Source organism: Kuraishia capsulata, genomic scaffold (assembly GCF_000576695.1).
Source record: "Kuraishia capsulata CBS 1993 genomic scaffold, Kuraishia_capsulata_scaffold_1, whole genome shotgun sequence".
NCBI classification, from domain to species: domain Eukaryota; kingdom Fungi; phylum Ascomycota; class Pichiomycetes; order Pichiales; family Pichiaceae; genus Kuraishia; species Kuraishia capsulata.
This window is the reverse complement of record NW_019172950.1, coordinates 1,793,527-1,819,383: the sequence shown is the minus strand read 5'-3', so window position 1 is coordinate 1,819,383 and position 25,857 is coordinate 1,793,527. Positions and strand designations below refer to the sequence as shown.

Sequence of the window (25,857 nt, the reverse complement as noted above, 5' to 3'; positions counted from 1 at the left end):
AGCCGATCAGTCAGACCGAGCTTTCAAGAATCCAATACATACGGTAGTCAAAGTGGAGCTCATTCTGGCAAAGTTTAAAGTGTTCAGTCTGGTGGTAGAAGAGGCAGTCTTAGCAATTGAACGCAAAGAGTACATTCTAGGTGGTACAAGGTATGATCCAAAGAGGGCCGGGGAAGAAACACCGAAGACGAAATCTGATTTGCGTGTGCTACCCCAAGTGATTATGCGCCCCGATGCCAAATGCCAAAGTAAGGCTAGTTCAAGTTTAAATGAAAAATAGCCAATGACTACCAATAAACAGAGAATTGAGAAAAATAATGAGCCAGAATTGATAAGACAGTGCAGGGAGATTTGCGACGAATTTTTGGGGGGAATTATTCTGTAATGGTTGGCCAAAGTCTCATTGAGAGGCCGTATTTTTTTGACGATGCTGAGCTTGATTTTGACTATGTACGTGTATGATGATGTAGAGTTGACATTGGCAGGACTATTCTAAAATCCTTAACGACCTGAGAGAATAATAGAATCTCCAAATAAACCCCATCTATCCCGCCAGCACGTCCCGATTCTCATTTTTTGTCTTGGTCTAGACCTTCTATGATCTCCCCACTCAATGGCTGAACAGATTCAAATTCCGCTCGCAGCTTCTGTTGAAGCTCAAACTCCTTCACGTTAGCCTTCTGCTTCGACGTGAGCTCTTCCTGCTTCCTCCTCTCGGCTACTCTAGCCGCATCCTTGATCGGACCAAGTTTCAGAGCCTGTGGATGTTAGTAGCTGGACTCGGAGCTTAAGGAAGTAAAACTTTTACCTACATCCCTCTCGGATTGCTGGAGGTAATACACTCCTATTGCTGTTCCAGCAGACAGCGCCAGACTCAGTCTGAATGTAATTTTAGAAGCCCTAGACATCCGAACAGTCGAAACTATGTGCTCTCCACAGTGCCTGGCATTGTCTGACCTTCGCCCAAAATAATATAGGGGCCCGTTTTAATAACCACACATATTCCGATGAGATGACAATCAAGATACGCACTCATCTAATAGGCGAGGCGGTAATGATAACCAACGCAACGGCCTAAAGCCCTCACGGTGTATTAAATGTGATGAAAAAACTTACCAAATATAGTTGATCCTTGTAGAATTGCAATTTATACATAATGTAACCCTATAACCAATCAAAAACGGCATCCCGAAATCCTCCGGGGTCCCAAAAAGCGTTTTGGCTGAATGCACGCATTCCCGCTCTGTGCATGGATTTAGGTTAGGACCCTCATGGGTCTTTGCTGGCCGTGTCCCCTCTGCCAACAACTCAGCTTTATCTATTACAAGATATAGCTTGGGAATTTCAAGCTCAAAAACAAAGCCGTTTCGAACCCATTCAGGTTTCAAAAAAAACGCCACTCAATTCTTCCCTGCCAGCTGTCACTCTTCCAGTGTTATATCAGGGAGCGTTAGAGCTATCAACACGGCATTTCATAACAACACAAAGTCGCCAACAAAGCCTTCACAACAAGGCAACTGGAGATATCTGTGAAGATAACCTGGGTTTGAAACCTTATACAAAAACACTGGATTTTTGCCTAACTACTTGAGGCTCGCTACCCACGAATTCAGTTGCACCAAGTCCGACATCGTTTCTTTTTGGTGCAATATTTGATTTTAAAAACTACAAGATTTTGATAACGAGACCAGATCACGGGATAAGATCACGATTATTACAAAGCCCTTGAGACCTCCACGATGAACACAAACTACAACTCCCAGCGAATGCAGGTGATAGAAGGAGCAGGCCAGCAAGGACAACCCATTCAAGGCCAGGATTTCCAACCGTCATCGCATCATTCCAACTTTGGAGTGAACAACTCATACTCGAGTCCAATAACCGGATATAGTCCCTCTGCTCATCCACCGTTTGCCGTTCCCCACAGAGCTGGGTCCTTCGACATGTCTGCTCAGGGTGAGACGGACCCTGCCAACTATGCTTCCACGGCAAGTAGACCAGTTGCGCAGACCCCCGCAAACAGGACGAGTTTGTTGACCACAAAACTCCAGAGCCAGAGACAATCTCGGTTCATGCCGCCGCAGCACAGCGAGATGCAGCCGTACGACCAGCAGCTCCACCATCACCAGCAGCCACAGCAGGCGGAACAGCCGTTCGGCCGGTCCTTTGGTAGCGAGCAGATGGGTAGCTCATTTAGCAATTCATTGAGACAATCAATGCCGTTCCAAAATAGCATTCCTAATCAGAGCTTTGGCCAGCGGCGCGATGATCAATCTGGGTCCATGCTTACCTCCAGCCAGTTCGAAAGAAACCCAAGTCTGGCATTCGTTCCTTTCCACAACACCCCATCTGTGGTGAGTTCATCATACAGATCTAATGGAGGTCAAGTTGGACCGGAAAACAACTCGTTTCAGCAGATGGACCCCTCGAGACAGAACTCCTATACTGGACGCAACATCGCAATAGGTGGCTTCCAGAACCTGGGGTTCCAGCCCCAACCAACACCGGCCACCACGACAACAGATCTCACAAAAGATACTGCATTCTCCACGAACTCCTCTTCAAGCACGTTATACCAAGATGCTCAGCAGGCTGTTCAGCCCCAAGGTCCACTTCCTCCGGGTCCTCTTCCCCAAGGTCCAGTCTCCCAAGGTCCTCCCCAAGGTCCTCCCCAGATCCACCATTCAGACTCCAGCCATTCCTCATTTATGTCGGCATCAGCCCCAGCACACAGCACGTTTTCGCACGTTTCGTTCGCTCAATCTCAAGAGAATGAGAGGCAGAAAAGACTGGCCAACCACCCCCAAAACTCAAACAACGCGTTCAGCAGCTCCGTTTCGCGTCCAGCGAACGACTCGTTCGCAGGTCTGACCCAGCGGGATAGTATTTCGGCTCTCACGAGGTCTGCTGCCGGTGACGAGCATTTGAACATTGCTGAACACCCTGTGCAAGATCTGATTGTTATGTTGGCCGCGTTGTTGCAGAAAATCGTCGAGGCAAACGATTTACTCCATCCTGAGCACTACAACCATGAACATGACCCCAATCAGGGAATTAATTCCGCAAACAAATACACTGCCAATGTGCTTGCATTCCATGGAAGGAATATACCTGCAATAAGCTTACATGCCTATCTGACCCGTATACTGAAGTACTGTCCTGTTACCAACGATGTGTTTCTAAGTTTGCTGGTGTACTTTGATAGAATCGCCAGGCGAGCCAACGCTGGGGAGTTTCAATCGACGCTTGGACTGAGTGGCGGATCTGACGACGACTCAATGACCGACGACGAAAGGGCTTCTTTGAAATCGCAGAAGAACCAGCTGTTTGTGATGGACAGCTATAACATCCACAGACTCATAATATCTGGTATCACGGTGGCATCCAAGTTCTTCAGTGATGTATTCTACAAGAACGCGAGGTACGCGAAGGTGGGTGGTTTGCCATTGGAAGAGCTTAATCATTTGGAGTTGCAGTTTCTGTTACTGTTGGATTTCAAGCTCATGATTCAGATGGAGGAGATGTACAAATACGGAGACCTGCTGTTGAAATTTTGGCAGCGAGAGCAAATCAAAGCTCAGCAGCAACAACAACAACAGCAACAACAACAACAACATCAGCAGCAGCAACAACAGTGAATTATATCAAACCGATACTTCATGTAAACTAATGATCTGTGTAGTATAACTCAACTATTTTATCGAAGCAGATGTAGTTTTACTGGCTGGTGCTACTCGCTAGTTAGTTATTCATCCTCTTTTTCAGCCTTTTCACGAACAGCAATATCTACAATTTGAATGATGCATAAATTTTTTAACAATCTTGAGAGTAATCGAATACAAAAAGAGTGTGAGGGCGGATTCAGGTCAATAGACAATCCTCGATCATGAAAATTCTTGAAGTAGTCTGATCCCTCAGGTGGTTCTTTTGTACTTATTAATATCCTTCCTGAACATGAAAAAAACCGCCTTAACGCAAACGTCTGGCTTCTCTCTCGGATTCCATCAAACACAAGATGTCGTTCTCTCTGACTGGGCCCTTGACGTTTCTGACAATGGTTCTGGAAGCATCGTCGATGAACTCAACTCTGACCTGGGTGACACCACCACGGGAACCGGTTCTACCGAGAACTTTGATAACTTTAGCAAGGGTAACTGGAGTTTTGGTATCCTGGAGGTAAGTTAGTAATCGTGCTTCCTGAGTGTCTGCAAAATGCCCGTTGCATGGTATCAGCCGTCCCATAACCAGTCCACAAAAATGTGCTTGACAATTCAAGTTTGCCGCAATGAAATGAATATCTGCTTAGCTCAGAGATATCTCGACAGTTTTCGCCTAGTCTGTAGACCAGGATTTCGCAAGGTCATACCCATACACGTCGTCTCCTGGATATGGGCCCCAGTCGTCTCTTGGGCTATGGACAAGATAAATGTTTCAAAAGTGATGGAAACGCTGATTTGCAAACATCGAGCAACTTTTCAACAAAAAACACATACCATTTTGAATGATAACTATAGTCTTGTATACGTGAGGAAAGAACTAAATCAACTTTTTTTCAATCGTCTTAGGAAACCATCGAAATTTCGGCACCCACAACCTTTGGTAGTGCCCGCATCACTTATTGGAGAATTTTGTGCGTCAAGTACGGGTAACCTATTACCCTCTCTTCAGAATTTAGAATGTGATTATATAATACCTTACTAATCCGATTGTCGCTTATTGAGTCGCGTACACGCAAAAGATAGTGATGAAAAAAAACCGGTCTTAGAGTCATCCCGGCGGTCTAGTCCTTCGACAGCACGGTGGACGTCAAACGAAGAACAAAACCATGGATTTAGTCAACCACCTCAGTGATAGGCTTTTGTTTGCGGTACCCAAAAGTGAGTCATGTTTTGTTTTCATCTAGAAAGCCTCTATTAGCGATCGCATAATGCTGATCATCTAAGTCCGTCATAACTAACTGATAATGCGTAGAGGGCCGTCTTTATGAAAAATGTCTTTCTTTGCTCCAAGGCTCGGACATTCAGTTCCGCAGATCCAACAGATTGGATATTTCTCTTTGCACAAACTTGCCAATAGCTTTGATTTTCTTGCCAGCGGCAGACATACCAACTTTCGTTGGTGAAGGTAGATGTGCTCTCGGTATAACCGGTGTCGACCAGGTTGAGGAAAGCGGCGTCGATGTTGAGCTCGGAATGGACTTGTTGTTTGGCAGATGTAAGCTACAGATTCAGGTGCCAGAAAATGGAAAGTTCAAAGAACCAAAAGAGCTCATCGGTAAGACCATTGTCACAAGTTTCGTTAACCTGACCAAGAAATACTTTGCAGAGCTGGAGGGCGTTTCAGTTCAAGACATGAAGACCAAAGTCAAGTTCGTGGGAGGCTCTGTGGAAGCCTCATGTGCTCTAGGAGTTGGTGATGCTATTGCCGATCTGGTTGAGAGTGGTGAAACCATGAGAGCTGCGGGTCTTTGCGCTATCGACACCGTGATAGACACATCTGCACACTTGATTGTCTCCAAGGATCAGACGAATTCCGAGCTGGTCGAGCTCATCAAGTCGAGAATCGAAGGTGTGTTGGCTGCACAGAAGTATGTGCTGTGTAATTACAATGCTCCAAGATCCAACCTGCCTGGCCTGCTGCAGTTGACTCCAGGCAGAAGGGCTGCTACAGTCTCACCATTGGAAGACGATGATTGGGTGGCTGTGTCGGCCATGGTCGAGAAGAAGAACATTGCAAACATCATGGACGGATTAAAGAACCAAAACGCTTCGGATATTTTGACGTTTGAAATCGCCAACTGTCGTGTCTGAGGGAGGTGACCTGGAGAAGCGAGGTGATAAGTTATCGCATTAGATAGTCATATACTTATGATTCTAGAGTACATGCATTGTAGTTTCGGACCAAAATTTTCATTCAGGATATGATCACGTGTTATTAATGAGAGGTTCGTTATGGGCCTATTTTTTCCCATTCATTTATAGAAAGGATGATCTCTCGTTGTGATAGGAATAATGATAACTTTACTATGGCCTATCTTTGTTTTCACCCAGGACGTGTCCGTGCTGATACGCAGGCGACTGAAGGGAAATCTCATGGCGTAGCCAACTGCCACATACGCCCTTGCGGAATCAGCATAGTTTCATCGTGATAATAATTTCCAGCCAATATTGATCTGAGGCCAGTAGCTGAATCTAGTACTGCCTATTAGTGACGTCTTGGTCCGAACCAGTTTGCCTTTGCCAATCTTCCAGTGGGCAGGCATAAACATTGCTTGATGTCATCATCAAACTCAAGGACGCATTCAATCTCTTCACAGCAACCAGAGAGAGGAATCGATACCAATTCCGCAAATAGCAGGCAGGTATCACGCCAGCACAGTTTGAACCATTTGTATGACAAGGATTTCGAAAACTCTCTAAACGTCGCCCTAGAGAACGTCACCTACAACCCTTTTGCTACAAGCACGTATAGATCGACTTCGGATCTTGATACAGAATCTCTCACAAGAAACATTCCTCTGCACTCAATTTCCACACAAAACATGAATTCAGGTAACACAGACTATTTTGACGACGAGTTTGACGAGGGAGATATACCTCTGATCGGCACGGAAGAAGGCGGCTCCCATGGAAACGGCAGAAACACGGCCTCGATCTGGTCTAAGGGTGTTCAATCCCTTAAGAATTCAACGCGGATTGGTAGAGATCACCGGAAAGCAGTCAAATTGCCCGATCATGATTACGAGAGTTCGTTATTTGCAGAGGAGGAGAGGATCATCAGACCTGGAGTCGACTCTAGGTACCCTTCAAACGCCATATCCAATGCCAAATACAACATGTTTTCGTTTGTTCCAATCATCTTGTACGAGCAGTTCAAGTTTTTCTTTAACTTGTACTTCTTGCTTGTCGCTCTTTCACAAGCCATTCCAGCGCTACGGATAGGTTATCTATCTTCATACATTGTTCCGCTTGCATTTGTTTTGATCGTGACTATGTCGAAGGAGGCTATAGATGATATACAGAGAAGGAGAAGAGATAGAGGTCAGAACAATGAGCTGTTCGAGGTGATAGGCTCGACGTTGCCAGTGCAGGCCAGAAGATTGAAATGTGGTGATCTAGTTAGATTACACAAAGACAGAAGGATTCCTGCAGATATGATATTACTTCAAGCCAGCGAGAAAAATGGCGAGAGTTTTATCAAAACAGATCAGTTAGATGGTGAAACAGATTGGAAACTGAGAATTGCCAGTTCCCTGACCCAGCAGGCTTTGCTGGAAGACCTAGAGAATGTTACCATTACGGTAGGGACTCCAACAAAAGAGATCCATTCTTTCAGTGGTAAGATCACTTTCAACTCTCATACATCCCCATTGACTGTGGATAACACCCTTTGGGCAAACACGGTGCTTGCATCAGGATCTGCTATTGGTTGCATAATATACACGGGAGGTGACACCAGACAGGCAATGAACACATCTACACCTGGTGTCAAGACAGGTTTACTAGAACTGGAGATCAACAGCTTATCTAAGATTCTATGCCTCTGTGTATTCCTGCTATCCGTCATCCTGGTTGCTTGCCAAGGATTCAAATCTGATTGGTATACGGACATTATGAGATTTCTCATCCTGTTCTCTACCATCATTCCCGTGTCCTTGAGAGTTAATCTGGATTTGGGTAAGTCTGTTTATGCGTATCAGATAGAGCATGACAAGTCGATCCCAGAAACAGTGGTGAGAACGAGTACAATCCCCGAGGATTTAGGAAGGATTGAGTACCTACTGAGTGACAAAACAGGAACTTTGACTCAAAATGACATGGAGCTGAAAAAGTTGCATTTGGGTACAGTCTCATATGCTGGGGATACCATGGACATGGTTGCTGACTACATGAAAGGTGGCCATGACTCCGCAGTTAGAGCCACTAGAAGAGATATGGGCAACCGTGTGCGCGATCTGGTGACGACATTAGCCATTTGTCATAACGTCACCCCATCAATGGAGGACGGCGAGATAACTTATCAGGCGGCTTCCCCTGACGAGATCGCGATTGTCAAATTCACTGAATCTGTGGGGCTTTCTCTGGTGAAAAGAGACAGAACGAGTCTGACTCTTTCCAGTAACCACACACGTCAATATTACGACTATGACATTCTCCAAGTGTTTCCCTTCAGCTCTGAAACCAAAAGAATGGGTATAATCACATACGACAAAAGAAGAGATGAACTCTGGTTCATGCAAAAGGGTGCAGACACAGTCATGATGAAGATTGTTCAACAGAGTGACTGGCTCGAGGAGGAAACGGGAAACATGGCTAGAGAAGGTTTACGGACCTTGGTTATTGCCAGAAAGAAGTTGACCACCAATCTATACGAGGAATTCAAATCTAAATACCACGAGGCCTCGCTCTCAATGGTCAGCCGCGACCAAGAAATGGCAAAGGTGTTGGCCCAGTACATGGAACATGATTTGGAGCTATTGGGATTGACGGGTGTCGAGGATAAGCTACAAAAGGACGTCAAGGCATCCATTGAACTTTTGAGAAATGCAGGTGTCAAGATTTGGATGCTAACAGGTGATAAAGTCGAGACCGCAAAGTGTGTTTCGGTGAGTGCTAAGCTAATATCAAGAGGTCAGTATGTCCACACAATCACCAAGCTGACGAGAGCTGAAGGGGCATTGCAATCCATTGAGTATCTGAAGAGCAATAGAGACGCCTGTCTTTTGATTGACGGTGAGTCGTTGGGACTGTTTTTGACTTTTTACAAGCAAGAGTTTTTCGATATCGTGGTACATTTGCCAACAGTCATTGCTTGCCGTTGCTCACCCCAGCAGAAAGCTGATGTGGCATTGTTGATCAGGGAAGCTACTCGCAAGAGAGTTTGCTGTATCGGTGATGGAGGAAATGACGTTAGCATGATCCAATGTGCGGACGTGGGTGTCGGCATTGTTGGAAAAGAGGGAAAACAAGCATCTCTTGCTGCTGATTTTTCTATCACTCAGTTTTGTCACCTCACGAAGCTGCTCTTATGGCATGGCCGTAACTCATACAAAAGAAGTGCAAAACTGTCTCAGTTTGTCATTCACAGAGGTCTCATAATATCCGTTTGCCAAGCAGTCTACTCCATCTCGTCATCTTTTGAGCCGTTGGCATTGTACCAAGGATGGCTTATGGTTGGCTATGCGACCTCATACACCATGGCACCAGTCTTTTCTCTTGCCCTGGATTGTGATGTCAATGAAAGCGTTGCAAACCTATATCCCGAACTTTACAAGGAACTCACAGAAGGGCGCTCGTTATCATATAAGACGTTCTTCGTGTGGGTATCCGTCTCTTTATTCCAAGGAATAGTCATCCAAGGTTTCTCGCAGCTTTTCACTGGGTTGACTGAAGATCTATTCACTTCGATGGTGGCATTATCATTCACTGCCTTGATCTTGAACGAGTTATCTATGGTGGCCCTTGAGATCAATACTTGGACGAAAATCATGATGATAGCCGAATGGGTCACACTTATTATCTATGTCGGTACTGTTCCATTCCTTGCGGAATACTTTAACCTAAGTTACGTCGCGTCATTGTCTTTCTTCTGGCAATTGGTGACCATTCTTGCAACTTCACTCTTGCCAATATGGGCTGCAAAAACAATCAATAGGAAGCTGAGACCTCCTAACTACGCAAAGGTTCAACAGTCCTAGTTCTTAATATCAACCAAGACTTTGGGTTGAATTTTCAAATGGTAATACAAACTTGTTTAAACTTAATCGTTATTTGCAGTAGAGCTCCTTCCAGTCCTGCGTCGAGCAATCTGTTCATCGTCCGATCCGCTATCAAGTTCCTCTACCTCTCCTTGAAGAGCTTCATTTTCATCATTTTCATCATCGTCATCATCATCGTCTTCTTCTTCACTGCTCTCGTCATCACGTGTGCCAGCCAGGGCTGGGTCGAACTTCTTTCTCTGGAAGTCCTTGATATGAGCCTTGTTGATGACATTACTTGCATGCTCCAAGAATTGAGGAAATATGGAAGGCCTTCTTTTGAGTATTTTCTTTGGAGGAGCGGAGATTGACGTCGCTTCCTCGTCTGCGGAACCGAGATCAACTGTGGGAATGTGAACATGAGAATAGTGAGCTTTGTGAAGAACGGGATAAGGTAGCGGTGTTTCGCGAGATGCCCTGAATAAATGTACATTGGTGCAGTGTTCGTTTTCCATGCGGAAAAATATCCAGATGAATCTTCTCAGCAGCTCAGCTATGGCAATTCCAAACGATGTTACAGCAGATTGCTGGATCTGCCTCGTGAAAAGGGCGTAGAATATCCACTGAAACCTCAGAATAACGTCGACAACCATGGCAATGTAATAGTACCACGGGCTTTTGAATATCAAATCGTCTCTAAGGAAAATGTGCTTTGAACCAGCCTGCATCAGAGACCAATCCATGAAAATGTCCCAAATTGCACTGTAGATAGAGTTTATCGATGCAAACGTGATCAAAATGGCACGATTAGGAGTCGTGGTAGATATCCTGTAGACACTGAGGGTAATGTAATAGACTGCAGACATTGTGTATTTCAGCATGTTTGCCAAATGGGGGAACCAATCTCCAGTGTCAGCATAACGCCGCAGACACTGCATGAATCTCATCAAACTGGGAACAGTAGATAAAAACCCCATGACTCTAGACCTGGATGAACCACATTTCGTAGGAAGTCCCGTTTCTCCTGTATTTCTCCAATGCGTGGAATAAAGACAAAGAAACAGAGATATGTTGGATATTGAGTATGTCAGTGAACAAAGAATGTCTCCAATGAAGAAGTCTCTGAATTCCACAGGATAGAATCCGCTCAAGAGAAGACGCCAGATCGCAGTCAAGATCCAGGCTCTAGAGCTTCTGTAGAAAGTGTCAAAAGGGCAGAAAATTATCCCCAGAGATATACCAACAAAGAACCAGGGCCAGTCTCTCGCAGCAATGATATGAGGCCAAAAGTCCGAGAATCCAAACCAGGCAAACATGCTCGCAAGCCCAAACATGAGTGAAGGTAGTAGGAAAAATTGCTTGACGTCCAAGGCAGTTCTTTGGTCAAATTCAAAGATAAACTTATAGTTAATCTTGAACTTGGTCCAAATGTAGCAGTTGATACCAAAAAGAAGCGCCATGAAGATGGCTATGGCAAAACCTCCCCATATCTGTAGTATGTATCTCCCGGACTCAAGGTTTCCTGTGACTGTCTTGTAAGTTCCCAGATAGGTTGCCAAAACAAAGAAAGGGGTTCCTATGCCCAGCAGCAATCCAGAAGTGAAAATAGAGGTGTAATAAGTTGCTGGAGTGTCTGATGATCTCAATCTAGCGACCGCAACTTTTCGGTTACCACGCTCAAAAGTTGAAGAGTACATGTCCTCCACTTTTGTCATTAGATTGTCCACAACGTCGCTCTTGAGGAAGTAGGCGTTGTTAACCTTTTCCATGTATGTAGCTTGAATATTGCTACCCGTCGTTTTGTCAAACTTTTTGACCATCTTCCTGAAGGCGATTTTGTTTAGAAGCTTGTAGGACTTCAGCAACTCCAAAGATCTGTAAAACTCCAGAACAGCGACCCTAATCTGCCTCTTGGCAACCAAGTAAGGAACATTGGTCTTTCTGCTATAGTCCTTTCGGTTGTAACGGGGATCCTCTACTGGCGGAGGTGTTTCCTCGTTATAGTCCTCTTCGTAATACTGTTTTTCCACGCCGCCTTCTGCGCGCCATTTGAATCTCGGTAGAGATGGGGTCTCAAAGTTATTAAGCCAGCCGATTGCTCTTTTGGCTGAAAACTCGAAATACAGGAGATCACGCTTGAATCCTGCTAAATTGTCCGATTGATCGTCACCTAAGTCTTCTGTGCCATCGCCATTGGTGTTAGAACTATCAAGGTTTTCGTCCATTCGTTCATTTGCCCGTATCTGCTGAGCCTTGCGCAATCTTCGAATATTCTGCTCTTTGAGGAGCTCAATCTGCTCCTCCAAAATCCAGAATCGTTCAGAAGAACTGTCCTCTCTTTCCTTGTAGAAAACCTCAATTTTTGAAAGCTCTGCATCAACCCAGTTCAAAAATTCAGATCTGGCGTATTCCGCAATTGGTTCCAAAGGTATTTCACCTCCGATGGTTCTCCCTCCATAGGACGACAAACGCGGTCTTCGAATAGAGTCGTATAAAGCGCCAACCGCAGATCTCTTCCTTTCAAGAGTATATGGCGAGCTGTGGGATCCCCCGTAAGTCTGGGATTTGAAGTGCACCGGAGTAGGCATGTCTTCATGCCGTTGACCGTGCTGAGAAGCTTCGGAGTCCAGCGACTCCACTGAGCTGTTTGCATCAGCATGTCTCAATATTCCAGGGGCATTGACGCCTGTAGCCTGTAGAAGAGGCGTCCTATCGTTGGGCTTGTCTGCGGACCCCGGTGTATCGTTTGAGCTATGGTTCTTCTTGCTAGGACTTGGTGAGATGGCTGGTGGAGGAAGGTTGAGGGAGGCCAGCGAAGACAACCGCGAGTCATTGGAAATATTTCCATCCGTGCTAGTTCTTTTGAAGGCGCTGAAAGACAATCTTGGAGTAGTTTTAGAACGAAGACTGCCTGATGACAGCGCAGTAACCTTGTCAAGCTTCTTCAACTTCTTCTTTCCCTTTTTGTAATCCAAGTATTGTGACTGCCACTCAGGAACTTTGTTCCTTTCAAGCTCCTGGCCAAACTTCATTGGAACTGAAAATTTGTGCTAAGCAGCACTACTTGGCCTTGGCGGAGCCTTTGAACTGGATCGCAAGTGAAGTGTTGTGGGCGTGTAGCGCGATGAAAGCGGCACATTTTGGGGTATCCACACCTTTTCACGTGGAGCACGGGACTCGAAGCAATATCAAGCGATAAAGTGTCAATCCGCAGTAGATAATTAGCTGAAGGAAAGCTAATTTCATGAATAAGGTCATTCAGAGATAGAATTATCATGACCGGATAACCAAGCAAAGGGAAGTCATTCATTCCATGCGACAGCACGCAGTTGAACCAATCACGACTACAGCTCCTATAACAATCGTTTCGCTTCTTGATTTCTACATCTATTTGTAAAACTCAAACTTGTCAACATCTGTGCCCGTCTTGACCTGACTGGTGTAGGCCTCTTCCAGATCTGATTGTAGAATCACGTATCTGTTCTTTCTCACAGCCCTCAAACCAGCCTCTTGCATGATAGCAGCGATTACAGCTCCACTCAACGGATCGTTTCTGATGATCAATGAGTCAAGATCAACCTCTGGAGCAAGCGACATCTTCGATGCAATTGTGGAAAAAATTAAACGACGTTCTCTTCTGTCTCTGAGAGATGGGAATTCGATCTTACGATCCAATCTACCAGGTCTCAACAGAGCAGGATCCAACGTGTCGGCTCTGTTTGTGGCCATAATGACCTTAACATTCGAAGTTTGATCAAAACCATCCATCTGGTTGAGCAATTCGAGCAGAATTCTCTGCACTTCACGATCTGCACCTGTTTGGGCGTCGAATCTCTTTGTGGCAATGGCGTCAATCTCATCAATGAAGATGATGGAAGGCGAGTTTTCTCTGGCCAATCTGAAAACATCTCTAACCATTCTTGGACCCTCACCAAGATACTTCTGAACGAATTCAGAACCAACAACTCTGATGAATGACGCGGTGGAGGAGTTGGCGACAGCCTTGACCAACATGGTTTTACCAGTACCAGGAGGACCGTACAACAGAACACCCCTAGGCGGATCAATACCAATCTGCTTATATAAATCAGCTTGTGTCAGTGGCAATTCAACTGCCTCTCTGATTTCCTGTTTTTGCATGTCTAATCCTCCGACATCGTTGTATGTCACGTCGGGCTTCTCATTCTCCCCAACGATTGATATGGAAGAATCAGCCTCTGGGGGTAATATGTCCACCAAAGCATTGGAATGACGGTGCAGGGCGACCGAGGAAGATGGCTTCAACAATTCTCTGTCTAGAGTTGATAAGATTCTGACCACGTAGTTTGATCCGGTGGTTGATGACACGATACCTGTGTGTTGGTCGATTGGTTCAAGGAACTGTCCTATGACTAGAGGAACTGATTGAATTTTCTTGACCTCTTCTTGGGCTCTAACGAGCTCTCTCTTCAGATGGCGTTGCTCGTCTTTGATATACTCCTCTTGCAGAATCAAGAGTTCCAGCTCCTTCTGTAGCTTCTTAAGCTTGAGGTACACATCTTGGTTGTTGGTGCTACTGGATGCCAGTTTGAACTTCGACACAACCGGGTTGGTCAGATTGGGTGTATGAGTCGGATAGATCCCGAGTTCTTCCATATTGGTTCTTATTCAGTTGTAGAACTGCAGATGTCAACTGATGAATTGAGCGGACTACTCCTCAGACGACATTTGGCCACCCAGAGATTCGTAACCGGGATGAAAGTGCTCACAACGTATTAGTGTATAAACAAATATGTCGCCGCAATAATAGTTGACTTGCTTGATAGAAATATCTTCTCTCTCTACATGCTGTTCATATGGCGAAATTTTTGATATAAATAATATGTCTCTATCAGCGGACCAGTGAAGTGAATAATACCCCCAAAATTGTCCCGGTCGCAAAAACACATCCCAGGAACAGGTTCAACTGCGTTTTCTCAAAGGTGAGTGGTTCCTGGTTGAAAGAACCTTTCCATGGGTTGATCAGAATGAGAGCCAGGTTAGCTTTCAAAGTATCAACAATGGAGCTAAATGACGAGCTACTTGGACTGAAAGACACTATCGTGCCTGAAAGTTGCGAAGCCTGCTTATCATCAACGGCGGTGAAACCATCCAATTGTGTAGGGTTTTCAGATTTGCGGATTTTCTCTTCCAACGAAGCCTGCATCGTTGCGACTTTCTCGTCCAGTAAATCCGTGACTTTCATCTCAAAAGAACTCACCAAGCGTGACCTCTTGAAGGGTTCTAAAAACAACTGGACAACAACAAAAAGCAGCAAATTGACGGCCATAATCATGAGGGTTCCCCATGTGGAGAATGACCTTATTCTATCAGACCATACCTGCTCTTCGTGGTATCTATTCATTATTCCCTGTATCAATTGCGAGTAAGTCTCCTCCTCTTTAACCTCGAGCTCCTTGACGGCGTCAGCCGTCTCTTTCACCGTCTGCTCTAAACTATGGTCGTCTCGGTATAACTCTGTGAACCTCTCCAAATCTTCTGTGGACCAGCTGTGTTTCCTCTCTAACAGTGCATTGACCTCTTTCTGGGATGCCACTCTCTCTGATACAGCTGTCTCGTGTGCGGCCTTAGAATCCTGAATCTGAGCTCGTATTCTCTGTAGTTGCTCCTCGCGTTGCACGATGCTCTGTTTGAGCTGTTCTATTTTGGTGTAGCCCGTTACATCGTTGACTAGTCTTGATGCAAATTTGAGAGAAGTCTTGAGATTTTCTGCAGTGACGTCCAGCCGGTCAGACAAATCCTTTGAGTATAACTTTGTGGTGCTTTGTCGTTTTTCATTGAGCCTACTTAATTCTTTCTTCAGGTTCTGGAAATTCTCGCTCTCTATGATAGTGCCCAGATGTTTCATGTACGAGAACCTAGAGTCTTTATCCTCCTTTGACTTTGGTTCTTCCAAAGTTTTTGAAATTTTCAGTCGTTGGCTCTCAATCTCATCAACAAGTTTTCCAGCCTTGGTGTTTATATCTTTCGTGTCGTAAATGGACCTCACGTTTGACCTCACCGTGAAATATCGTTGGCATAGCCTTGTCGAAAGAGCGTTGACCGAGTTAACCGAGAGAACACTCCGTCTCATGCAAAACATAAATTTGGAAATGACAAATATACGCAGTAAATATTGTACAGTCGGATAGGTCGAACCAATGGAGACTCGTATTGGAAGCCTTTAACAAGACCAGCTCCAAATGGCTGGTTTGGATCTGTTACCGCACTCATATTCTAAGCTGGTCCTTATCGGACTTCCAAAGCTGAGAATTCAGGCTGGTGATCTGGTCGAATTATTCGGGATTGGAATATGCTTTGAGATCGTTGTATATTTGACAAGGAATATATTCACCGATTTCAGTAAATATGGGCGTTCAAAACTCGAATAAAGGAGTGAAAATTTGACCGCTGCTTTATCAAAGTGTGTAAATTATTGAAAAATATAGAATTTTGTCTATTTGAAAGGAAAATGTAAATTTTTCATAGCTAGTCATATCACCTCTTTTTAACGATCACTACCGCAAAACGACTTTATTTTTCAGTGATGAACAATGTTTGTTCATTGTCGAATTCAGTAGTCTCCTCATACACCTTATTAGAACCTGGATAAACCTCTGGAAAATCCTTGACATAACCGTAAAACTTCCAAGATCTCTCTTTCCAGTTCTCTTCAACAGGCTGGATTTCTTTGGATAATTCCTTTGCAATATCCTCGTTTTGCCTCCAGATCCTCAAGACATTACCTCCCATAACCTTTTTTATCTGTTCATCCGAAGCATTTGTTCTCTTCATGAGCTCGATCAGAAGATCGGGGTACTTGGAGACATCTTCAAGTCCCTTGGGACCTTCCGGAATACCATCGAAATCACTTCCCATGCCAACATGGTCCCAGCCTGCGATGTCTATGATGTGGGCGATGTGGTCCACGGCATCGTGAATTGTGGCTGAGGTACTGCCGTTCTGTGCGATGAAGCCAGGAAAGAAGTTAACGCAGACAACCCCACCATTGTCCTTCAGTCTCACTAGCACATCGTCTCTCACGTTTCTCTCGTGTTGTGTCAGAGAGAAAGCAGAGGAATGAGAAAATAAAACGGGGGCTTTAGTTACATCGAGTACATCATGCATAGTTTTGTAACTGACGTGAGAAAGGTCCACCATCATGCCTAATCTATTCATTTCTTTCACACAGGATCTTCCGTAATCACTCAGGCCCTTATCTGGCAAGCCTCCAATTACTGACGAAGCTGCTGTAGCAAAGGGGTTATCACAATTATGGGTCAAAGTGATGTATCTCACACCCAGATGGAAGTATTCTCTCAGAACACCTAGTGAGGTGTCTACCTGGTGCAATCCCTCAACACCCATGGTAACTGCAATTTTCCCGTGCTTCTGAAAGGCTTCCAAAGCCTCCACCGAATTGGTGACGTACTCCATCTGATCAGGATATTCATCAATCAGACGCTTGGTGACATCGATTTGCTCCAAAGTGTCTCTCACCGCGCTGTTTGCGGCGTCGAAATCTTGGTACAAGTAGTCAGGGTTTTTGCACTCGATAAAGCAGCTGAAAAACTGGATACCAACACCTCCCTTGCGGAGCTTTGGGAGATCTGTGTGGCTTGTGAGCTCTCCGTTGAAGTTGAAGGGGTTGTGAGTGTGGATCTGGTTTCTTAGTTGAACTCTCAAGAGGTAGGGGAAATCATTGTGGGTGTCAACGATAGGAAACGACCGCGCTATCTCGGCATATCTAGACTCTTCGTCCTGTTGAGCTGTTGGTGCCATAATTCAGAAATGGTTGAGTAGCACAATGTTCCCGGGAGATTTCCAAAGAGAAGGCTCAAGACCGTGATCGTGAGTTCTTCAAAGTTTTGTTGACTGAGGAATTTTTACCCGAAGTTTGGAACCAGTATGGAGTTTCGCACCAGATGCGATAAGAAAACGAGATTTCCAAATCGGGAAGGAGTTAAGGCGACAGCTGCTGGGCGGGAGACGAAAGTTGTGAATTTCATGAGTGGCGCAGCTTTGGCGGTTAAGTCTCTTTCTGTTCAACAAAATACACCAGGATTGCTGAACGAAACTTCAAATTAACCAAGACTCAAACTAAACCCTTGGCCTAACCCATTTCCCCTCTGCTCAGACCCCGATGTCAAGTGTGTGCACCGCCTTACGCAAATGGCCGAAATGACGAGATAAGCGCCCAAATGTCGTGTGTCTTGACGAATCACACAAAATCGCATCCGCCTGCCTGCATAACTGCAATTTGCGGGCTTGCAGATGAGCTATCTTAGGCAGACTTTTGCGAATTACCCTGTGACCCTAATCTTCCAATGCCTTGCAGATAGTGCTGCATTCGACATCAAATAATTGTAATCGAGGCACCGAAACCGTATCGAGAATTTTATATAAATATAAAGCAGCTCTTAACCCATTGGCCGGAAAAGATACATTTTTCGAGATTTGCATTTCAGAAGCGTTTTGCAAGGCATTTTCCAAACACTCCACCATGTCAGGATTAAAAACTACCCCAGAGGAGGTCTCTGAGTATGAGGTCTCCGAAGCAGGTGTGGGAAATTCCGAAACAGAAATTAGAGGCAAATTTGATCCAAATACAGGTGTTAAAAGAGGGTTGAAAACGAGGCATATCTCGATGATGGCCCTTGCAGGTGTTATTGGGCCCGGTGTCTTCGTTGGTATGGGTTCAGCCCTACACTCTGGAGGACCTGTTGGGTTGATTGCCGGTTTCTGCATCGTTGGCTTGCTGGTCATAGCCATGATGAACTGTATTGGAGAACTCAATACTCTGTACGATTTCAACTTCACCCTCCACTGTTCGAGATGGGTGGACCCCGGTTTTGGAGCTGCCATTGGTTGGTGCTACGTAATGCTGTGGCTCTGTAACACCATCTCAGAGTACGTCTCGTTGACGTCGATTCTTGCGTATTACACCGATAAAGTTCCGCTTTATGGCTGGTTCTTGATCATGTGGTTTATCTTCACCGTTTTCCAAACCCTGGGCGTGAGCGCCTTTGGAGAGAGCGAGTATATCCTCTCGTTCATCAAGCTCCTCTTTTTGAGTGGTGTCTATTTGTTCTCCATCATCTATGCTGCTGGAGGAATTCCAGGCCATTCTCCTGGAAACCCATTCAAGGAGTTTCCATTGGCTCATGGGTTCAAGGGTATTGCCAACTCGTTCGTGTACGCTGGAGTTTTCTACTCTGGTGTTGAGGCTGTCTCCATGACTACCTCAGAAGCACGTAACCCCAAGAAGGCTGTTCCAATTGCTGTGAGACAGACCATTTGGAGAATTCTATTCGTTTACCTTGGTGCTTCCATCGCATATGGTATTACTGTTCCATGGAACGATCCCAATTTGTCGCTCTCAAACAAGACCATGAGAGCTCCTATCACCATCGCCTTGACCAATGCAGGGTGGGCCAATGCAGGCTATTTCTCCACCACAATTATTCTGGTAACCTGTCTTTCTTCCATCAACAGTTCTATCTACCTCGCCAGTAGATCGCTGTTCAATCTTGCCACGGAAGGAAACGCACCAAAGATCTTTTCTACGGTTGACAAGCGAGGCAACCCATGGATTGCTATCCACGTCTGCCATCTGTTTGGGTTCCTCTCTCTTCTGGCGATAAGCTCTGGTTCTTCTGTTGCGTACGGTTACATTATCAATCTTTCTGGTGTTTGTTCTTTTATTGTTTGGACTGCTATTGCTCTCGCCCAAATAAGGTTCAGAAAAGGTTGGTTGGCCAATGGATATCAGAAAGAAAATATCCTCTTCCAGGTGCCATTGTACCCATTGACTTCCATTTTCGCAGTCTTTTTGGGTCTTTTGCTTGTTCTTGTGCAAGGATGGTCTACTCTGAAGCCTTTTGATGCTGGTAATTTCGTCGATGTCTACATCATGATCCCAGTCTTTTTCATCATGTGGGCAGGTTACTCGTTCTACTACAAGAAATTTTGGATCCCATACCATGAAATGGACTTTGAAACAGGCAGAAAAGACCAAGAGCTCACAGAGGACGATCTGAAGCACGCCAATGACGATCCTACTGAGAAATCGTTTTTTTCCAGGATTTGGGCCAACCTTTGAGGGCCGACCTTTGGTGCTAGGCTTTTCCACGTTTTCTTTTATCTTTTTCTCGTACAAACAAAATATTCACCAGATGCTATAACACCCGAACTGTAACCAAAAACTCCGATTATCTTCCCAAATTTAAACGCCAGCCAAATTGCTTGGTAATCTTGAACCAATCCACACATATGGCCCCGTCCATGTTGAGCCTCCACACCTCTTCAAGCACCAGCATTGCCTTGTTAATGCTGGAGAACTCGTATCTAGAAATCAGAGCGTTTATGAGACCTCTGATCTCATCTCTATCAGTCTGTTTGACACAACTCAAGCCAGCTATAAGCAGCGGGAAACACAGCGACGACTTCACCGAAGAGTTGATGATAACCTTAAGACAACTCTTCATTCTGTACAGAAGACACTGAATCTCTGGAACAATAGGAGGTAGTCTGCGAACTGCCTGCCTCAGATGAATCTGAATTGCAAGCTGGAAGAGCTCGAATAACGTTAAATGATGTTCAAGCGGAACATCGCCTCTCACCAGATTGTCGAAATCAGAAGCATTGAGTTTCGAATTCTCCACTTCCAGGTCCAGTTCCGTGGCTCTTTCCAGGACCGACGTCAACATACTCACTCTTTGGTCATCCGTAATGTCATTTGCCTCTCGTATTAGTTTCATGTTTCTCACTAGGTTCACGACATCTCCAAGTTTGAGTATAAGAGGTCGTATACATCCCTGCAATGAGTCAAACATGGTGCCATCTTGGTTCGTATTGTGAGTGTCTGCGTACTCCTCAACACCATAATATGTACCATTGTCATGCGACTGGGATGCCAGGATATCGAAGTATGCAAAGTTATCAGCCAGCAGATGACCTTCTGTCGAGAAGTTCTCCAGAACGGCAAATCCACGGCCAAACGAGTTTATCAAATCATATCCACACGTTAAAAATCGTGACCACGCATCGGTATCTCCAACTGAAACTTCCAAACAAACCAGAATCATGTAACATGCAAATGATGTCAGGAAGACTTCCCCGGTCAAACCATGGGTTTCCTGAGATTTTTTGACATAGAGCATAGCCCGCTGGATCCACAATTCGTCTATGGTGGTTCTGCTCTTATTGTTCTTGAAGATACATCCCCATGCGATCAAACACGCCAAAACACCTTCATTTTTCAAGGCCATCGGCAGAAACACCTTCAGGAAGTAGTTGAGCTCCCCAGGAACAATGGAGATCTCATTAGCCACATGACTGCAATAGTAGTCGAAATAAGACATTTCTGTCTCGTTCAAGGCAATTGGCAGCACTACTCTCGGACTATCGTAAAGAGGTAGATGGAATGGGGATCGCACCGGCGAGGCTTTCCACAGGTCGAGCACCTCGTTTTCGTTCAGCGAATACAGAACAGAAGGTGACAGAGAAGGGGATTTCAAGCTCGCAAGGTCAAAGTCCTTCGGATAAGCACCACCGTTGGGGATCATGGAGTCTGCGGTCAGAGCGTTCTGCGGCCATCGGATTATGTCAAGCGACCCCACTGGGGATAAAATACCACCCTTCATACCATGTGAAGCATCATCTGGAATATCGTATGAAATTGGCACGAGAGTTTGATTCTGATCTTGCGATCGTACCTTCAACACAACTTGGTTCTCCTTATGTAACTCCCTATGCGGCTTAGGGTAAGCCAACCCCACCGAAAACCTAATTTTTCTAGAAACCTTCCTTTGGTTTTTATAATATGCACACTGTGAGCCTCTATTAAGACACGTCCCACATATTGGCTTGGCTTCATCGCATTTTTTTCTGTACATCAACAGTTAGCAGTTTTATCTTGAGGTGGAGTCAGATCATACTTACTTGCGTTGCCGACATGACTCACAACCGTTTCTAGATCTCTTCTGAGCCGATGTGCTCATTGTTGCGCCTCAAAAATTTCCCAAAGGGATTTCAATCTGACATTCAAATATTCTGATGAATGAGAGATAGAGCCGTCGCTTCCAGCTTGCGGATATTAGTTTCCCCAGTCAGCGATTTCACCATTTCACACTAAAGCCCAATCGGGGCGCGCTTCGTAACCTTCCCGATTCGGATTATCCGTAATCTTGCGGTCGGGTGGCCCGAGAATTCACCCAAGGATCTCCGTCTGGGTGGGACGAGACGATGACGAAACTGAGCTCTGTGATATAAACTGGCCAGTGTCTTCAAAACTGTCATATATCGTCGTTCACCAGCGTGATTTTTTGTGCCTATTCACTGAATGTCAGATAAATACGTCGTGGTTGGGGCAGGAATCGTGGGTCTCTACACTACCTATAGTCTGATCACCAGACTGCACCTCAACCCAGCAGATGTCACAGTTCTTGCTGAATATTTGCCTGGAGACCAGTCTACGTTTTATACCTCACCATGGGCTGGTGGAAACTTCTCGTGTATTTCTCCTGATGACCCGCAAACGTTGAAGTTTGACAAGTTCACATACACCAACCTGGCCAAGCTGCAAAAGACATTAGGTGGTAAAGAGTGTGGATTGGATCAAAGAGAGTCTACCGAGTTTTGGGATTACCAACCTGAGGCGGCGAAGATCAAGTCATTGTCTTCATATCTACAAGACTGGAAGGTTTTACCGAAAAGTGAGCTTCCAGATGGGGTTGCATACGGTATCAACTATACCACTTGGAATTTCAACTGTCCCAACTTCCTGGCCAACTTTAAAAAATTCCTTGAGTCCAAGGGTGTGACTTTTCATAGACAAAAACTGACTCACATCTCTCAAGCCTATTTGCCAACGACAAAGGTTGTGTTGAACTGTACAGGTATTGGTGCCCATGACCTGGGTGGTGTGCAGGATGGAAAAGTGTACCCTACTAGAGGCCAAGTGGTTGTGATCAAAGCGCCTCATATTAAGGTGAACAAGGTCAGATGGGGAAGAGACTATGCCACTTACATCATCCCAAGACCAGAGTCTGGAGATCAGCTCGTTCTGGGAGGTTATCTGCAAAAGGATAACTGGACTGGCGATACCTTTGGTCACGAGACTGAGGATATCTTGAGGAGAACTACCGAGCTGCTTCCTGAGATCCTTGACAGACCTCTGGACATCGTTAGAATTGCTGCGGGACTGAGACCCAGCAGACACGGCGGTGTTAGAATCGAGGCCGAAAAGGTGGAAGACGGCAAGATCCTGGTCCACAACTACGGTGCCAGTGGATACGGGTACCAGGCTGGATTTGGAATGGCCAATGAGGCAATCGACGTGTTGATCAGAGAGCTCAACAAGGCCAAGTTATAGATATTGTAACTGTTATTATTTGTAATTAAACAGTCTCCTCAAACACCGTCTCGATTGGCTTCTCAATGAAGCTAGCGTGTGATAGAACCGTAACTGATGAAGCACCAATCAACCACATCATCGTAGAAATTGGCGAGGCCAAAAATCCCAATGGAATGGCCACTACCAACAATCCGGTGTACAGCTGGGACGTGGTCAATCTTCCCATGGGCAGTTCTAGGTCTCTTCCGTCCAGCTTGTTGATTCCAAACACTCCGAAAACCGTGAAAATAATCACAAACAACAGCAACAAGTTTGTGAGCAGGGAATAAACACTCAACAGAGCCACTATGGCAGCATAGTTAGCCTGGAAGTAGCCCAGGTTGTAGGTGACTCTCTGCTGGATCTCGCTGAAATTGGCTGGTTTAGAGAATCTGCGGACGTCAAAGAACTCCTGAGGTGGTCTTATGGAAGATAGCTTCGATTGAAGAGTCACGACATCGGACTGAGACTGGCGTTAGAATTGGAGAACACAATCGACAAGAAAAGCATGCGTGGCACTTACCTTAAGGCGCTCGACACTGAGGCGCTCACTCAGGTTCTGGAGCTATTTGAGGAAACGCGGTTAGTACTAGATCTCATCTGAATGGGCGGGTAACGCAAAAGACCCAAGCGATATCACGTACTTGTAGATTGGATATTTGTGCCAACATCGTCAACTTTGGAGAGTATTTATCGATATATATATATATGCCAACTAAAGAAAGCCAAACAGTATCAATCAGCGCTGTTGTCATCTTCGTGGGCTACTACAAAAATCCGAGGAGGCGCAGATCTTATTTGGCACACACACGACAAATCTCTCTGGGGCTGGTGTGGCTGATGCCATTTAGGACGAAACCATGCTCGCTTCCCAAACCAAAGACACCTTCAAGATCGGGGCCTGCTGGCTCAGTTTCGTTGTATGTGGTCTGGGGTAGTGTGCGCTCGTAGAAGACACCTTCTAGTTCACCAATGCGGGGATTAGCCTCTGGATCGTAGATGTGGAACCGAATAGTGGAGCCCACTTTCACGTCCCCTATCTCTGGGGAGATGGCTAACATACCGCCTTTAACGCCCCAACCTCCACCGGCAAGAACTTGGAATTTCGGCTTAGAATAGTTCGGAATGGAGCCCTCAATGGACACATAAACCTTCGATTCTGTGCTTTTTATGTTCTCGTTCTTTTCCAAAAAATGAGCCGCAGGCTTGCCGTCCAGATTCTGAATGAGATTTTTCACTGCCTTGGTGACTGTGAGCTCCTCGGTGATCGGCCTCAAACAATCGGAATATCCGATTTCTGGCGAGGTCTCAGATATTGGGAGTGTCACCTCGAGCGAATTTAACCTGTGACCGGCCCATTTATGGGGATTAGGAGGTGAATGAGAATGTGAATGTGAGTGTGAATGTGAATGTGAGTGTGAGTGAGAGTGTGAGTGAGAGTGTGAGTGTGAATCGGGTTGTGAATCCGACTCCCAAGGGTTCAGATAGAACATTGTAGACATGAACTTGGTTTGGAAGAGAGTATTGGCGACGGGGATCTGAGCCACATTTTGCCCAATTTTCAGACTGAGAGTAGATGTAGTCAATTCCCAATTATTTTTTAGTCTGACCGCCGAGACACCATCATCCATGAGCTCTAACTCGTCCGATGTGTCCAGCGGCTTGACGTTGCCAACCTCAAGCAGCTTGTCGCTCCATATCTGAGAAGAGTAGTTCCTCTTAGAGAGAACAGAATCAACAGTTGCAAATACTACTTGTAGCTCGGGATACCTGATGTTAATCTCAAACACTTCTAGCAGCAAAGCGTTAACATTGCTCGGAGTAGCTATCACGAACAACGACTTGTAAGCCTCACACAATTTGGTGTCAATTTTTGTATTGGAGGATGTTCTCATCAAAGTAGACAGCAAACGCCGCTGGAACAAACGAGATAGCATCTTTTTTGATTTTTGATAGTGATTTTTCGTGGAAAGATATGGAGTCGGTGGAGAGAAGGGTGGGCCTGTTTGAACCGTGATGGTGGAGAGATGGTGGAGAGAATTTGGATCTCATACTTGAGACACGATGATTACGAGAAAACCACAAAATGGTGAAATTCGCTAATAATGGACAAGAGCAGCAAATAATAGCTTAATAAAGCTATCTTCAACGGACTATCCGTACAAATCTACGATCAGAATGGACCCTTATGGTGAACCTCATGTATCGTGAGTGACCTAGTCCAATCTGTTTTTCTCTTTTTCAACACCAATATATTAGAATCTAAGATATCATATCATTTCTGTGATCAAAAATAGTGTTGGAAAACATCTTATAGACTTCAATATCCACAAACCCAACATCTATTTAAGCTTCTTCTTTGGTCTCAATTGGTTGGAGTGACCGCACTTTCTCTTACGACAGTTGGTGGCTCTTGGTGGCAAACGGGCGTAACACTTTCTGCAAATGGACTTTTCACAGTTGAACTTGGAGGCCAAAGCCTTCAAGGATGGCTCGATGATACCACCTCTCAATCTGAGGACCAAGTGGAGAGTAGACTCCTTCTGGATGTTGTAGTCGGAAAGAGTTCTGCCGTCTTCCAATTGCTTACCAGCGAAAATCAAACGCTGCTGGTCTGGAGGAATACCTTCCTTGTCTTGGATCTTGGACTTGACATTGTCGATGGTGTCAGAGGATTCGACCTCCAAGGTGATGGTCTTACCAGTGAGAGTCTTAACAAAGATTTGCATCTTGACCTGAACAAACT

At 45.3% G+C, this 25,857-nt stretch overlaps 16 protein-coding genes across 16 annotated transcripts; 6 read left to right on the top strand and 10 right to left on the bottom strand.

Moving 5' to 3' along the window:
• Positions 1 to 6: 6 nt before the first annotated feature.
• Positions 7 to 135, bottom strand: KUCA_T00000978001 (uncharacterized protein; the record flags this gene model as incomplete). Its single annotated transcript, XM_022605570.1, has 1 exon — positions 7 to 135. The coding sequence occupies one exon, from the start codon at positions 133 to 135 to the stop codon at positions 7 to 9; it is 129 nt and encodes a 42-aa protein (XP_022457026.1).
• A 434-nt stretch (positions 136 to 569) lies between these two features.
• On the bottom strand, positions 570 to 908 carry KUCA_T00000977001 (uncharacterized protein; the record flags this gene model as incomplete). Its single annotated transcript, XM_022605569.1, has 2 exons — positions 570 to 758; positions 813 to 908. 2 exons carry the CDS (start codon positions 906 to 908, stop codon positions 570 to 572), a joined length of 285 nt encoding a protein of 94 aa, XP_022457025.1.
• An 831-nt stretch (positions 909 to 1,739) lies between these two features.
• On the top strand, positions 1,740 to 3,638 carry KUCA_T00000976001 (uncharacterized protein; the record flags this gene model as incomplete). The annotated part of the gene is made up of 1 exon (XM_022605568.1): positions 1,740 to 3,638. The coding sequence occupies one exon, from the start codon at positions 1,740 to 1,742 to the stop codon at positions 3,636 to 3,638; it is 1,899 nt and encodes a 632-aa protein (XP_022457024.1).
• Positions 3,639 to 3,954: 316 nt separating this feature from the next.
• Positions 3,955 to 4,185, top strand: KUCA_T00000975001 (uncharacterized protein; the record flags this gene model as incomplete). The annotated part of the gene is made up of 1 exon (XM_022605567.1): positions 3,955 to 4,185. The coding sequence occupies one exon, from the start codon at positions 3,955 to 3,957 to the stop codon at positions 4,183 to 4,185; it is 231 nt and encodes a 76-aa protein (XP_022457023.1).
• A 640-nt stretch (positions 4,186 to 4,825) lies between these two features.
• Positions 4,826 to 5,810, top strand: KUCA_T00000974001 (uncharacterized protein; the record flags this gene model as incomplete). The annotated part of the gene is made up of 2 exons (XM_022605566.1): positions 4,826 to 4,877; positions 4,972 to 5,810. 2 exons carry the CDS (start codon positions 4,826 to 4,828, stop codon positions 5,808 to 5,810), a joined length of 891 nt encoding a protein of 296 aa, XP_022457022.1.
• A 464-nt stretch (positions 5,811 to 6,274) lies between these two features.
• On the top strand, positions 6,275 to 9,697 carry KUCA_T00000973001 (uncharacterized protein; the record flags this gene model as incomplete). Its single annotated transcript, XM_022605565.1, has 1 exon — positions 6,275 to 9,697. The coding sequence occupies one exon, from the start codon at positions 6,275 to 6,277 to the stop codon at positions 9,695 to 9,697; it is 3,423 nt and encodes a 1,140-aa protein (XP_022457021.1).
• A 62-nt stretch (positions 9,698 to 9,759) lies between these two features.
• Positions 9,760 to 12,729, bottom strand: KUCA_T00000972001 (uncharacterized protein; the record flags this gene model as incomplete). The annotated part of the gene is made up of 1 exon (XM_022605564.1): positions 9,760 to 12,729. The coding sequence occupies one exon, from the start codon at positions 12,727 to 12,729 to the stop codon at positions 9,760 to 9,762; it is 2,970 nt and encodes a 989-aa protein (XP_022457020.1).
• Positions 12,730 to 13,084: 355 nt separating this feature from the next.
• KUCA_T00000971001 (uncharacterized protein) lies at positions 13,085 to 14,332 on the bottom strand (the record flags this gene model as incomplete). Its single annotated transcript, XM_022605563.1, has 1 exon — positions 13,085 to 14,332. One exon carries the CDS (start codon positions 14,330 to 14,332, stop codon positions 13,085 to 13,087), a length of 1,248 nt encoding a protein of 415 aa, XP_022457019.1.
• Positions 14,333 to 14,567: 235 nt separating this feature from the next.
• On the bottom strand, positions 14,568 to 15,818 carry KUCA_T00000970001 (uncharacterized protein; the record flags this gene model as incomplete). The annotated part of the gene is made up of 1 exon (XM_022605561.1): positions 14,568 to 15,818. The coding sequence occupies one exon, from the start codon at positions 15,816 to 15,818 to the stop codon at positions 14,568 to 14,570; it is 1,251 nt and encodes a 416-aa protein (XP_022457018.1).
• Positions 15,819 to 16,249: 431 nt separating this feature from the next.
• KUCA_T00000969001 (uncharacterized protein) lies at positions 16,250 to 17,497 on the bottom strand (the record flags this gene model as incomplete). The annotated part of the gene is made up of 1 exon (XM_022605560.1): positions 16,250 to 17,497. The coding sequence occupies one exon, from the start codon at positions 17,495 to 17,497 to the stop codon at positions 16,250 to 16,252; it is 1,248 nt and encodes a 415-aa protein (XP_022457017.1).
• Positions 17,498 to 18,218: 721 nt separating this feature from the next.
• On the top strand, positions 18,219 to 19,817 carry KUCA_T00000968001 (uncharacterized protein; the record flags this gene model as incomplete). Its single annotated transcript, XM_022605559.1, has 1 exon — positions 18,219 to 19,817. The coding sequence occupies one exon, from the start codon at positions 18,219 to 18,221 to the stop codon at positions 19,815 to 19,817; it is 1,599 nt and encodes a 532-aa protein (XP_022457016.1).
• A 109-nt stretch (positions 19,818 to 19,926) lies between these two features.
• Positions 19,927 to 21,673, bottom strand: KUCA_T00000967001 (uncharacterized protein; the record flags this gene model as incomplete). Its single annotated transcript, XM_022605558.1, has 2 exons — positions 19,927 to 21,546; positions 21,659 to 21,673. 2 exons carry the CDS (start codon positions 21,671 to 21,673, stop codon positions 19,927 to 19,929), a joined length of 1,635 nt encoding a protein of 544 aa, XP_022457015.1.
• A 385-nt stretch (positions 21,674 to 22,058) lies between these two features.
• Positions 22,059 to 23,090, top strand: KUCA_T00000966001 (uncharacterized protein; the record flags this gene model as incomplete). Its single annotated transcript, XM_022605557.1, has 1 exon — positions 22,059 to 23,090. The coding sequence occupies one exon, from the start codon at positions 22,059 to 22,061 to the stop codon at positions 23,088 to 23,090; it is 1,032 nt and encodes a 343-aa protein (XP_022457014.1).
• Positions 23,091 to 23,115: 25 nt separating this feature from the next.
• Positions 23,116 to 23,782, bottom strand: KUCA_T00000965001 (uncharacterized protein; the record flags this gene model as incomplete). Its single annotated transcript, XM_022605556.1, has 2 exons — positions 23,116 to 23,580; positions 23,756 to 23,782. 2 exons carry the CDS (start codon positions 23,780 to 23,782, stop codon positions 23,116 to 23,118), a joined length of 492 nt encoding a protein of 163 aa, XP_022457013.1.
• Positions 23,783 to 23,905: 123 nt separating this feature from the next.
• On the bottom strand, positions 23,906 to 25,048 carry KUCA_T00000964001 (uncharacterized protein; the record flags this gene model as incomplete). The annotated part of the gene is made up of 1 exon (XM_022605555.1): positions 23,906 to 25,048. The coding sequence occupies one exon, from the start codon at positions 25,046 to 25,048 to the stop codon at positions 23,906 to 23,908; it is 1,143 nt and encodes a 380-aa protein (XP_022457012.1).
• A 405-nt stretch (positions 25,049 to 25,453) lies between these two features.
• On the bottom strand, positions 25,454 to 25,840 carry KUCA_T00000963001 (uncharacterized protein; the record flags this gene model as incomplete). Its single annotated transcript, XM_022605554.1, has 1 exon — positions 25,454 to 25,840. The coding sequence occupies one exon, from the start codon at positions 25,838 to 25,840 to the stop codon at positions 25,454 to 25,456; it is 387 nt and encodes a 128-aa protein (XP_022457011.1).
• Between the last annotated feature and the right edge of the window lie 17 nt (positions 25,841 to 25,857).